The 11,247-nt window shown below is 54.2% G+C and overlaps 1 protein-coding gene across 1 annotated transcript; it reads right to left on the bottom strand.

The window, feature by feature from the left end:
* Positions 1 to 229: 229 nt before the first annotated feature.
* Positions 230 to 856, bottom strand: LOC135932596 (integumentary mucin C.1-like; the record flags this gene model as incomplete). The annotated part of the gene is made up of 1 exon (XM_065470071.1): positions 230 to 856. A coding segment is annotated over one exon (627 nt), but the record flags the coding sequence as incomplete, so codon positions are not given.
* Positions 857 to 11,247: the final 10,391 nt, after the last annotated feature.

Below are 11,247 nucleotides of genomic sequence, written 5' to 3'. Positions count from 1 at the left end.
TTGTGGTTGTTGTTGGAGCAGCTGTGGTTGTGGGTGCAGTTGTGGTTGTTGTTGGGGCAGCAGTTGTGGTTGTTGTTGGGGCAGCTGTGGTTGTTGTTGGAGCAGCTGTGGTTGTTGTTGGAGCAGCTGCGGTTGATGCCACCGTTGTGGTTGTTGTTGGGGCAGCTGTGGTTGTTGTTGGAGCAGCTGTGGTTGTTGTTGCAGTAGCTGCGGTTGATGCCACAGTTGTGGTTGTTGTTGGGGCAGCTGTGGTTGTTGTCGCGGCAGTTGTAGTTGTTGTTGGGGAAGCTGTAGTTGTTGTTGGAGCAGCTGTTGTGGTTGTTGTTGGAGCAGCTGTGGTTGTGGGTGCAGTTGTGGTTGTTGTTGGAGCAGCTGTTGTGGTTGTTGTGGGAGCAGCTGTGGTTGTGGGTGCAGTTGTGGTTGTTGTTGGGGCAGCTGTGGTTGTTGTTGGGGCAGCTGTGGTTGTTGTCGGAGCAGCTGTGGTTATTGCAGCAGTTGTGGTTGATGCCACAGTTGTCGTTGTTGTTGGGGAGGCAGTTGTGGTTGTTGTTGGAGCAGCTGTGGTTGTGGGTGCAGTTGTGGTTGTTGTTGGGGCAGCAGTTGTGGTTGTTGTGGGAGCAGCTGTGGTTGTTGTTGAGGCGGCAGTTGTGGTTGTTGTTGGAGCAGCTGTGGTTGTGGGTGCAGTTGTGGTTGTTGTTGGCGCAGAAGTGGTTGTTGTTGGGGCAGCTGTGGTTGTTGTGGGAGCAGCTGTGGTTGTTGTTGGAGGAGCTGCGGTTGTGGGTGCAGTTGTGGTTGTTGTTGGAGCAGCTGTGGTTGATGCCACAGTTGTGGTTGTTGTTGGGGCGGCAGTTGTGGTTGTTGTTGGGGCGGCAGTTGTGGTTGTTGTTGGAGCAGCTGTGGTTGTGGGTGCAGTTGTGGATGTTGTTGGGGCGGCAGTTGTGGTTGTTGTTGGGGAAGATGTAGTTGTTGTTGGAGCAGCTGTGGTTGTTGTTGGAGCAGCTGCGGTTGATGCCACCGTTGTGGTTGTTGTTGGGGCGGCAGTTGTGGTTGTTGTTGGAGCAGCTGTGGTTGTGGGTGCAGTTGTGGTTGTTGTTGGGGCGGCAGTTGTGGTTGTTGTTGGGGCAGCTGTGGTTGTAGTTGGAGCAGCTGTGGTTGTTGTTGGGGCAGCTGTGGTTGTAGTTGGAGCAGCTGTGGTTGTTGTTGGGGCAGCTGTGGTTGTAGTTGGAGCAGCTGTGGTTGTTGTTGCAGCAGCTGCGGTTGATGCCACAGTTGTGGTTGTTGTTGGGGCAGCTGTGGTTGTTGTCGCGGCAGTTGTGGTTGTTGTTGGGGAAGCTGTAGTTGTTGTTGGAGCAGCTGTTGTGGTTGTTGTTGGAGCAGCTGTGGTTGTGGGTGCAGTTGTGGTTGTTGTTGGGGCAGCAGTTGTGGTTGTTGTGGGAGCAGCTGTGGTTGTGGGTGCAGTTGTGGTTGTTGTTGGGGCAGCTGTGGTTGTTGTTGGGGCAGCTGTGGTTGTAGTTGGAGCAGCTGTGGTTGTTGTTGCAGCAGCTGTGGTTGATGCCACAGTTGTCGTTGTTGTTGGGGAGGCAGTTGTGGTTGTTGTTGGAGCAGCTGTGGTTGTGGGTGCAGTTGTGGTTGTTGTTGGGGCAGCAGTTGTGGTTGTTGTGGGAGCAGCTGTGGTTGTTGTTGAGGCGGCAGTTGTGGTTGTTGTTGGAGCAGCTGTGGTTGTGGGTGCAGTTGTGGTTGTTGTTGGGGCAGCTGTGGTTGTTGTTGGGGCAGCTGTGGTTATTGTGGGAGCAGCTGTGGTTGTTGTTGGAGCAGCTGTGGTTGTTGTTGGAGCAGCTGTTGTGGTTGTTGTTGGAGCAGCTGTGGTTGATGCCACAGTTGTGGTTGTTGTGGGGGAGGCAGTTGTGGTTGTTGTTGGAGCAGCTGTGGTTGTGGGTGCAGTTGTGGTTGTTGTTGGGGCAGCAGTTGTGGTTGTTGTTGGAGCAGCTGTGGTTGTTGTGGGAGCAGCTGTGGTTGTTGTTGCAGCAGCTGCGGTTGATGCCACAGTTGTGGTTGTTGTTGGGGCGGCAGTTGTGGTTGTTGTTGGGGCAGCACTTGTGGTTGTTGTTGGAGCAGCTGTGGTTGTGGGTGCAGTTGTGGATGTTGTTGGGGCGGCAGTTGTGGTTGTTGTTGGGGAAGATGTAGTTGTAGTTGGAGCAGCTGTGGTTGTTGTTGCAGCAGCTGCGGTTGATGCCACAGTTCTGGTTGTTGTTGGGGCAGCTGTGGTTGTTGTTGAGGCGGCAGTTGTGGTTGTTGTTGGAGCAGCTGTGGTTGTGGGTGCAGTTGTGGTTGTTGTTGGGGCAGCTGTGGTTGTTGTTGGGGCAGCTGTGGTTGTTGTGGGAGCAGCTGTGGTTGTTGTTGGAGCAGCTGCGGTTGATGCCACAGTTGTGGTTGTTGTTGGGGCGGCAGTTGTGGTTGTTGTTGGAGCAGCTGTGGTTGTGGGTGCAGTTGTGGTTGTTGTTGGGGCAGCAGTTGTGGTTGTTGTTGGGGCAGCTGTGGTTGTTGTTGGAGCAGCTGTGGTTGTTGTTGGAGCAGCTGTTGTGGTTGTTGTTGGAGCAGCTGTGGTTGATGCCACAGTTGTGGTTGTTGTTGGGGCGGCAGTTGTGGTTGTTGTTGGAGCAGCTGTGGTTGTGGGTGCAGTTGTGGTTGTTGTTGGGGCAGCAGTTGTGGTTGTTGTTGGGGCAGCTGTGGTTGTTGTTGGAGCAGCTGTGGTTGTTGTTGGAGCAGCTGCGGTTGATGCCACCGTTGTGGTTGTTGTTGGAGCAGCTGTGGTTGTTGTTGCAGCAGCTGCGGTTGATGCCACAGTTGTGGTTGTTGTTGGGGCAGCTGTGGTTGTTGTCGCGGCAGTTGTAGTTGTTGTTGGGGAAGCTGTAGTTGTTGTTGGAGCAGCTGTTGTGGTTGTTGTTGGAGCAGCTGTGGTTGTGGGTGCAGTTGTGGTTGTTGTTGGGGCAGCAGTTGTGGTTGTTGTGGGAGCAGCTGTGGTTGTGGGTGCAGTTGTGGTTGTTGTTGGGGCAGCTGTGGTTGTTGTTGGGGCAGCTGTGGTTGTAGTTGGAGCAGCTGTGGTTGTTGTTGCAGCAGCTGTGGTTGATGCCACAGTTGTCGTTGTTGTTGGGGAGGCAGTTGTGGTTGTTGTTGGAGCAGCTGTGGTTGTGGGTGCAGTTGTGGTTGTTGTTGGGGCAGCAGTTGTGGTTGTTGTGGGAGCAGCTGTGGTTGTTGTTGAGGCGGCAGTTGTGGTTGTTGTTGGAGCAGCTGTGGTTGTGGGTGCAGTTGTGGTTGTTGTTGGGGCAGCTGTGGTTGTTGTTGGGGCAGCTGTGGTTATTGTGGGAGCAGCTGTGGTTGTTGTTGGAGCAGCTGTGGTTGTTGTTGGAGCAGCTGTTGTGGTTGTTGTTGGAGCAGCTGTGGTTGATGCCACAGTTGTGGTTGTTGTGGGGGAGGCAGTTGTGGTTGTTGTTGGAGCAGCTGTGGTTGTGGGTGCAGTTGTGGTTGTTGTTGGGGCAGCAGTTGTGGTTGTTGTTGGAGCAGCTGTGGTTGTTGTGGGAGCAGCTGTGGTTGTTGTTGCAGCAGCTGCGGTTGATGCCACAGTTGTGGTTGTTGTTGGGGCGGCAGTTGTGGTTGTTGTTGGGGCAGCACTTGTGGTTGTTGTTGGAGCAGCTGTGGTTGTGGGTGCAGTTGTGGATGTTGTTGGGGCGGCAGTTGTGGTTGTTGTTGGGGAAGATGTAGTTGTAGTTGGAGCAGCTGTGGTTGTTGTTGCAGCAGCTGCGGTTGATGCCACAGTTCTGGTTGTTGTTGGGGCAGCTGTGGTTGTTGTTGAGGCGGCAGTTGTGGTTGTTGTTGGAGCAGCTGTGGTTGTGGGTGCAGTTGTGGTTGTTGTTGGGGCAGCTGTGGTTGTTGTTGGGGCAGCTGTGGTTGTTGTGGGAGCAGCTGTGGTTGTTGTTGGAGCAGCTGCGGTTGATGCCACAGTTGTGGTTGTTGTTGGGGCGGCAGTTGTGGTTGTTGTTGGAGCAGCTGTGGTTGTGGGTGCAGTTGTGGTTGTTGTTGGGGCAGCAGTTGTGGTTGTTGTTGGGGCAGCTGTGGTTGTTGTTGGAGCAGCTGTGGTTGTTGTTGGAGCAGCTGTTGTGGTTGTTGTTGGAGCAGCTGTGGTTGATGCCACAGTTGTGGTTGTTGTTGGGGCGGCAGTTGTGGTTGTTGTTGGAGCAGCTGTGGTTGTGGGTGCAGTTGTGGTTGTTGTTGGGGCAGCAGTTGTGGTTGTTGTTGGGGCAGCTGTGGTTGTTGTTGGAGCAGCTGTGGTTGTTGTTGGAGCAGCTGCGGTTGATGCCACCGTTGTGGTTGTTGTTGGAGCAGCTGTGGTTGTTGTTGCAGCAGCTGCGGTTGATGCCACAGTTGTGGTTGTTGTTGGGGCAGCTGTGGTTGTTGTCGCGGCAGTTGTAGTTGTTGTTGGGGAAGCTGTAGTTGTTGTTGGAGCAGCTGTTGTGGTTGTTGTTGGAGCAGCTGTGGTTGTGGGTGCAGTTGTGGTTGTTGTTGGAGCAGCTGTTGTGGTTGTTGTGGGAGCAGCTGTGGTTGTGGGTGCAGTTGTGGTTGTTGTTGGAGCAGCTGTGGTTGTTGTTGGAGCAGCTGCGGTTGATGCCACCGTTGTGGTTGTTGTTGGGGCGGCAGTTGTGGTTGTTGTTGGAGCAGCTGTGGTTGTGGGTGCAGTTGTGGTTGTTGTTGGGGCGGCAGTTGTGGTTGTTGTTGGGGCAGCTGTGGTTGTAGTTGGAGCAGCTGTGGTTGTTGTTGGGGCAGCTGTGGTTGTAGTTGGAGCAGCTGTGGTTGTTGTTGCAGCAGCTGCGGTTGATGCCACAGTTGTGGTTGTTGTTGGGGCAGCTGTGGTTGTTGTCGCGGCAGTTGTGGTTGTTGTTGGGGAAGCTGTAGTTGTTGTTGGAGCAGCTGTTGTGGTTGTTGTTGGAGCAGCTGTGGTTGTGGGTGCAGTTGTGGTTGTTGTTGGGGCAGCAGTTGTGGTTGTTGTGGGAGCAGCTGTGGTTGTGGGTGCAGTTGTGGTTGTTGTTGGGGCAGCTGTGGTTGTTGTTGGGGCAGCTGTGGTTGTAGTTGGAGCAGCTGTGGTTGTTGTTGCAGCAGCTGTGGTTGATGCCACAGTTGTCGTTGTTGTTGGGGAGGCAGTTGTGGTTGTTGTTGGAGCAGCTGTGGTTGTGGGTGCAGTTGTGGTTGTTGTTGGGGCAGCAGTTGTGGTTGTTGTGGGAGCAGCTGTGGTTGTTGTTGAGGCGGCAGTTGTGGTTGTTGTTGGAGCAGCTGTGGTTGTGGGTGCAGTTGTGGTTGTTGTTGGGGCAGCTCTGGTTGTTGTTGGAGCAGCTGTGGTTATTGTGGGAGCAGCTGTGGTTGTTGTTGGAGCAGCTGTGGTTGTTGTTGGAGCAGCTGTTGTGGTTGTTGTTGGAGCAGCTGTGGTTGATGCCACAGTTGTGGTTGTTGTGGGGGAGGCAGTTGTGGTTGTTGTTGGAGCAGCTGTGGTTGTGGGTGCAGTTGTGGTTGTTGTTGGGGCAGCAGTTGTGGTTGTTGTTGGAGCAGCTGTGGTTGTAGTTGGAGCAGCTGTGGTTGTTGTTGCAGCAGCTGCGGTTGATGCCACAGTTGTGGTTGTTGTTGGGGCAGCTGTGGTTGTTGTTGGGGCAGCAGTTGTGGTTGTTGTGGGAGCAGCTGTGGTTGTTGTTGAGGCGGCAGTTGTGGTTGTTGTTGGAGCAGCTGTGGTTGTGGGTGCAGTTGTGGTTGTTGTTGGGGCAGCTGTGGTTGTTGTTGGGGCAGCTGTGGTTGTTGTGGGAGCAGCTGTGGTTGTTGTTGGAGCAGCTGCGGTTGATGCCACAGTTGTGGTTGTTGTTGAGGCGGCAGTTGTGGTTGTTGTTGGGGCAGCTGTTTTTGTTGTGGGAGCAGCTGTGGTAGTTGTTGGAGCAGTTGTGGTTGTTGTTGGGGCGACAGTTGTGGTTGTTGTTGGGGAAGTTGTAGTTGTTGTTGGAGCAGCTGTTGTGGTTGTTGTTGGAGCAGCTGTGGTTGATGCCACAGTTGTGGTTGTTGTTGGGGCGGCAGTTGTGGTTGTTGTTGGAGCAGCTGTGGTTGTGGGTGCAGTTGTGGTTGTTGTTGGGGCAGCAGTTGTGGTTGTTGTTGGGGCAGCTGTGGTTGTTGTTGGAGCAGCTGTGGTTGTTGTTGGAGCAGCTGCGGTTGATGCCACCGTTGTGGTTGTTGTTGGGGCAGCTGTGGTTGTTGTTGGAGCAGCTGTGGTTGTTGTTGCAGTAGCTGCGGTTGATGCCACAGTTGTGGTTGTTGTTGGGGCAGCTGTGGTTGTTGTCGCGGCAGTTGTAGTTGTTGTTGGGGAAGCTGTAGTTGTTGTTGGAGCAGCTGTTGTGGTTGTTGTTGGAGCAGCTGTGGTTGTGGGTGCAGTTGTGGTTGTTGTTGGAGCAGCTGTTGTGGTTGTTGTGGGAGCAGCTGTGGTTGTGGGTGCAGTTGTGGTTGTTGTTGGGGCAGCTGTGGTTGTTGTTGGGGCAGCTGTGGTTGTTGTCGGAGCAGCTGTGGTTATTGCAGCAGTTGTGGTTGATGCCACAGTTGTCGTTGTTGTTGGGGAGGCAGTTGTGGTTGTTGTTGGAGCAGCTGTGGTTGTGGGTGCAGTTGTGGTTGTTGTTGGGGCAGCATTTGTGGTTGTTGTGGGAGCAGCTGTGGTTGTTGTTGAGGCGGCAGTTGTGGTTGTTGTTGGAGCAGCTGTGGTTGTGGGTGCAGTTGTGGTTGTTGTTGGCGCAGAAGTGGTTGTTGTTGGGGCAGCTGTGGTTGTTGTGGGAGCAGCTGTGGTTGTTGTTGGAGGAGCTGCGGTTGTGGGTGCAGTTGTGGTTGTTGTTGGAGCAGCTGTGGTTGATGCCACAGTTGTGGTTGTTGTTGGGGCGGCAGTTGTGGTTGTTGTTGGGGCGGCAGTTGTGGTTGTTGTTGGAGCAGCTGTGGTTGTGGGTGCAGTTGTGGATGTTGTTGGGGCGGCAGTTGTGGTTGTTGTTGGGGAAGATGTAGTTGTTGTTGGAGCAGCTGTGGTTGTTGTTGGAGCAGCTGCGGTTGATGCCACCGTTGTGGTTGTTGTTGGGGCGGCAGTTGTGGTTGTTGTTGGAGCAGCTGTGGTTGTGGGTGCAGTTGTGGTTGTTGTTGGGGCGGCAGTTGTGGTTGTTGTTGGGGCAGCTGTGGTTGTAGTTGGAGCAGCTGTGGTTGTTGTTGGGGCAGCTGTGGTTGTAGTTGGAGCAGCTGTGGTTGTTGTTGGGGCAGCTGTGGTTGTAGTTGGAGCAGCTGTGGTTGTTGTTGCAGCAGCTGCGGTTGATGCCACAGTTGTGGTTGTTGTTGGGGCAGCTGTGGTTGTTGTCGCGGCAGTTGTGGTTGTTGTTGGGGAAGCTGTAGTTGTTGTTGGAGCAGCTGTTGTGGTTGTTGTTGGAGCAGCTGTGGTTGTGGGTGCAGTTGTGGTTGTTGTTGGGGCAGCAGTTGTGGTTGTTGTGGGAGCAGCTGTGGTTGTGGGTGCAGTTGTGGTTGTTGTTGGGGCAGCTGTGGTTGTTGTTGGGGCAGCTGTGGTTGTAGTTGGAGCAGCTGTGGTTGTTGTTGCAGCAGCTGTGGTTGATGCCACAGTTGTCGTTGTTGTTGGGGAGGCAGTTGTGGTTGTTGTTGGAGCAGCTGTGGTTGTGGGTGCAGTTGTGGTTGTTGTTGGGGCAGCAGTTGTGGTTGTTGTGGGAGCAGCTGTGGTTGTTGTTGAGGCGGCAGTTGTGGTTGTTGTTGGAGCAGCTGTGGTTGTGGGTGCAGTTGTGGTTGTTGTTGGGGCAGCTGTGGTTGTTGTTGGGGCAGCTGTGGTTATTGTGGGAGCAGCTGTGGTTGTTGTTGGAGCAGCTGTGGTTGTTGTTGGAGCAGCTGTTGTGGTTGTTGTTGGAGCAGCTGTGGTTGATGCCACAGTTGTGGTTGTTGTGGGGGAGGCAGTTGTGGTTGTTGTTGGAGCAGCTGTGGTTGTGGGTGCAGTTGTGGTTGTTGTTGGGGCAGCAGTTGTGGTTGTTGTTGGAGCAGCTGTGGTTGTTGTGGGAGCAGCTGTGGTTGTTGTTGCAGCAGCTGCGGTTGATGCCACAGTTGTGGTTGTTGTTGGGGCGGCAGTTGTGGTTGTTGTTGGGGCAGCACTTGTGGTTGTTGTTGGAGCAGCTGTGGTTGTGGGTGCAGTTGTGGATGTTGTTGGGGCGGCAGTTGTGGTTGTTGTTGGGGAAGATGTAGTTGTAGTTGGAGCAGCTGTGGTTGTTGTTGCAGCAGCTGCGGTTGATGCCACAGTTCTGGTTGTTGTTGGGGCAGCTGTGGTTGTTGTTGAGGCGGCAGTTGTGGTTGTTGTTGGAGCAGCTGTGGTTGTGGGTGCAGTTGTGGTTGTTGTTGGGGCAGCTGTGGTTGTTGTTGGGGCAGCTGTGGTTGTTGTGGGAGCAGCTGTGGTTGTTGTTGGAGCAGCTGCGGTTGATGCCACAGTTGTGGTTGTTGTTGGGGCGGCAGTTGTGGTTGTTGTTGGAGCAGCTGTGGTTGTGGGTGCAGTTGTGGTTGTTGTTGGGGCAGCAGTTGTGGTTGTTGTTGGGGCAGCTGTGGTTGTTGTTGGAGCAGCTGTGGTTGTTGTTGGAGCAGCTGTTGTGGTTGTTGTTGGAGCAGCTGTGGTTGATGCCACAGTTGTGGTTGTTGTTGGGGCGGCAGTTGTGGTTGTTGTTGGAGCAGCTGTGGTTGTGGGTGCAGTTGTGGTTGTTGTTGGGGCAGCAGTTGTGGTTGTTGTTGGGGCAGCTGTGGTTGTTGTTGGAGCAGCTGTGGTTGTTGTTGGAGCAGCTGCGGTTGATGCCACCGTTGTGGTTGTTGTTGGAGCAGCTGTGGTTGTTGTTGCAGCAGCTGCGGTTGATGCCACAGTTGTGGTTGTTGTTGGGGCAGCTGTGGTTGTTGTCGCGGCAGTTGTAGTTGTTGTTGGGGAAGCTGTAGTTGTTGTTGGAGCAGCTGTTGTGGTTGTTGTTGGAGCAGCTGTGGTTGTGGGTGCAGTTGTGGTTGTTGTTGGAGCAGCTGTTGTGGTTGTTGTGGGAGCAGCTGCGGTTGTGGGTGCAGTTGTGGTTGTTGTTGGGGCAGCTGTGGTTGTTGTTGGGGCAGCTGTGGTTGTTGTCGGAGCAGCTGTGGTTATTGCAGCAGTTGTGGTTGATGCCACAGTTGTCGTTGTTGTTGGGGAGGCAGTTGTGGTTGTTGTTGGAGCAGCTGTGGTTGTGGGTGCAGTTGTGGTTGTTGTTGGGGCAGCAGTTGTGGTTGTTGTGGGAGCAGCTGTGGTTGTTGTTGAGGCGGCAGTTGTGGTTGTTGTTGGAGCAGCTGTGGTTGTGGGTGCAGTTGTGGTTGTTGTTGGCGCAGAAGTGGTTGTTGTTGGGGCAGCTGTGGTTGTTGTGGGAGCAGCTGTGGTTGTTGTTGGAGGAGCTGCGGTTGTGGGTGCAGTTGTGGTTGTTGTTGGAGCAGCTGTGGTTGATGTTGGGGCAGTTGTGGTTGTTGTTGGGGCGGCAGTTGTGGTTGTTGTTGGAGCAGCTGTGGTTGTGGGTGCAGTTGTGGTTGTTGTTGGGGCAGCTGTGGTTGTTGTGGGAGCAGCTGTGGTTGTTGTTGGGGCGGCAGTTGTGGTTGTTGTTGGGGAAGATGTAGTTGTTGTTGGAGCAGCTGTGGTTGTTGTTGGAGCAGCTGTGGTTGATGCCACAGTTGTGGTTGTTGTTGGGGCGGCAGTTGTGGTTGTTGTTGGGGCAGCACTTGTGGTTGTTGTTGGAGCAGCTGTGGTTGTGGGTGCAGTTGTGGATGTTGTTGGGGCGGCAGTTGTGGTTGTTGTTGGGGAAGATGTAGTTGTTGTTGGAGCAGCTGTGGTTGTTGTTGGAGCAGCTGCGGTTGATGCCACCGTTGTGGTTGTTGTTGGAGCAGCTGTGGTTGTGGGTGCAGTTGTGGTTGTTGTTGGCGCAGAAGTGGTTGTTGTTGGGGCAGCTGTGGTTGTTGTGGGAGCAGCTGTGGTTGTTGTTGGAGGAGCTGCGGTTGTGGGTGCAGTTGTGGTTGTTGTTGGAGCAGCTGTGGTTGATGTTGGGGCAGTTGTGGTTGTTGTTGGGGCGGCAGTTGTGGTTGTTGTTGGGGCGGCAGTTGTGGTTGTTGTTGGAGCAGCTGTGGTTGTGGGTGCAGTTGTGGTTGTTGTTGGGGCAGCTGTGGTTGTTGTGGGAGCAGCTGTGGTTGTTGTTGGGGCGGCAGTTGTGGTTGTTGTTGGGGAAGATGTAGTTGTTGTTGGAGCAGCTGTGGTTGTTGTTGGAGCAGCTGTGGTTGATGCCACAGTTGTGGTTGTTGTTGGGGCGGCAGTTGTTGTTGGGGCAGCACTTGTGGTTGTTGTTGGAGCAGCTGTGGTTGTGGGTGCAGTTGTGGATGTTGTTGGGGCGGCAGTTGTGGTTGTTGTTGGGGAAGATGTAGTTGTTGTTGGAGCAGCTGTGGTTGTTGTTGGAGCAGCTGCGGTTGATGCCACCGTTGTGGTTGTTGTTGGGGCGGCAGTTGTGGTTGTTGTTGGAGCAGCTGTGGTTGTGGGTGCAGTTGTGGTTGTTGTTGGGGCGGCAGTTGCGGTTGTTGTTGGGGCAGCTGTGGTTGTAGTTGGAGCAGCTGTGGTTGTTGTTGGGGCAGCTGTGGTTGTAGTTGGAGCAGCTGTGGTTGTTGTTGGGGCAGCTGTGGTTGTAGTTGGAGCAGCTGTGGTTGTTGTTGCAGCAGCTGCGGTTGATGCCACAGTTGTGGTTGTTGTTGGGGCAGCTGTGGTTGTTGTCGCGGCAGTTGTGGTTGTTGTTGGGGAAGCTGTAGTTGTTGTTGGAGCAGCTGTTGTGGTTGTTGTTGGAGCAGCTGTGGTTGTGGGTGCAGTTGTGGTTGTTGTTGGGGCAGCAGTTGTGGTTGTTGTGGGAGCAGCTGTGGTTGTGGGTGCAGTTGTGGTTGTTGTTGGGGCAGCTGTGGTTGTTGTTGGGGCAGCTGTGGTTGTAGTTGGAGCAGCTGTGGTTGTTGTTGCAGCAGCTGTGGTTGATGCCACAGTTGTCGTTGTTGTTGGGGAGGCAGTTGTGGTTGTTGTTGGAGCAGCTGTGGTTGTGGGTGCAGTTGTGGTTGTTGTTGGGGCAGCAGTTGTGGTTGTTGTGGGAGCAGCTGTGGTTGTTGTTGAGGCGGCAGTTGTGGTTGTTGTTG

Source organism: Pelmatolapia mariae, linkage group LG3_W (assembly GCF_036321145.2).
Source record: "Pelmatolapia mariae isolate MD_Pm_ZW linkage group LG3_W, Pm_UMD_F_2, whole genome shotgun sequence".
NCBI lineage: Eukaryota > Metazoa > Chordata > Actinopteri > Cichliformes > Cichlidae > Pelmatolapia > Pelmatolapia mariae.
The sequence above is the reverse complement of the archived record's forward strand: the minus strand, read 5'-3'. Positions and strand labels throughout refer to the sequence as shown.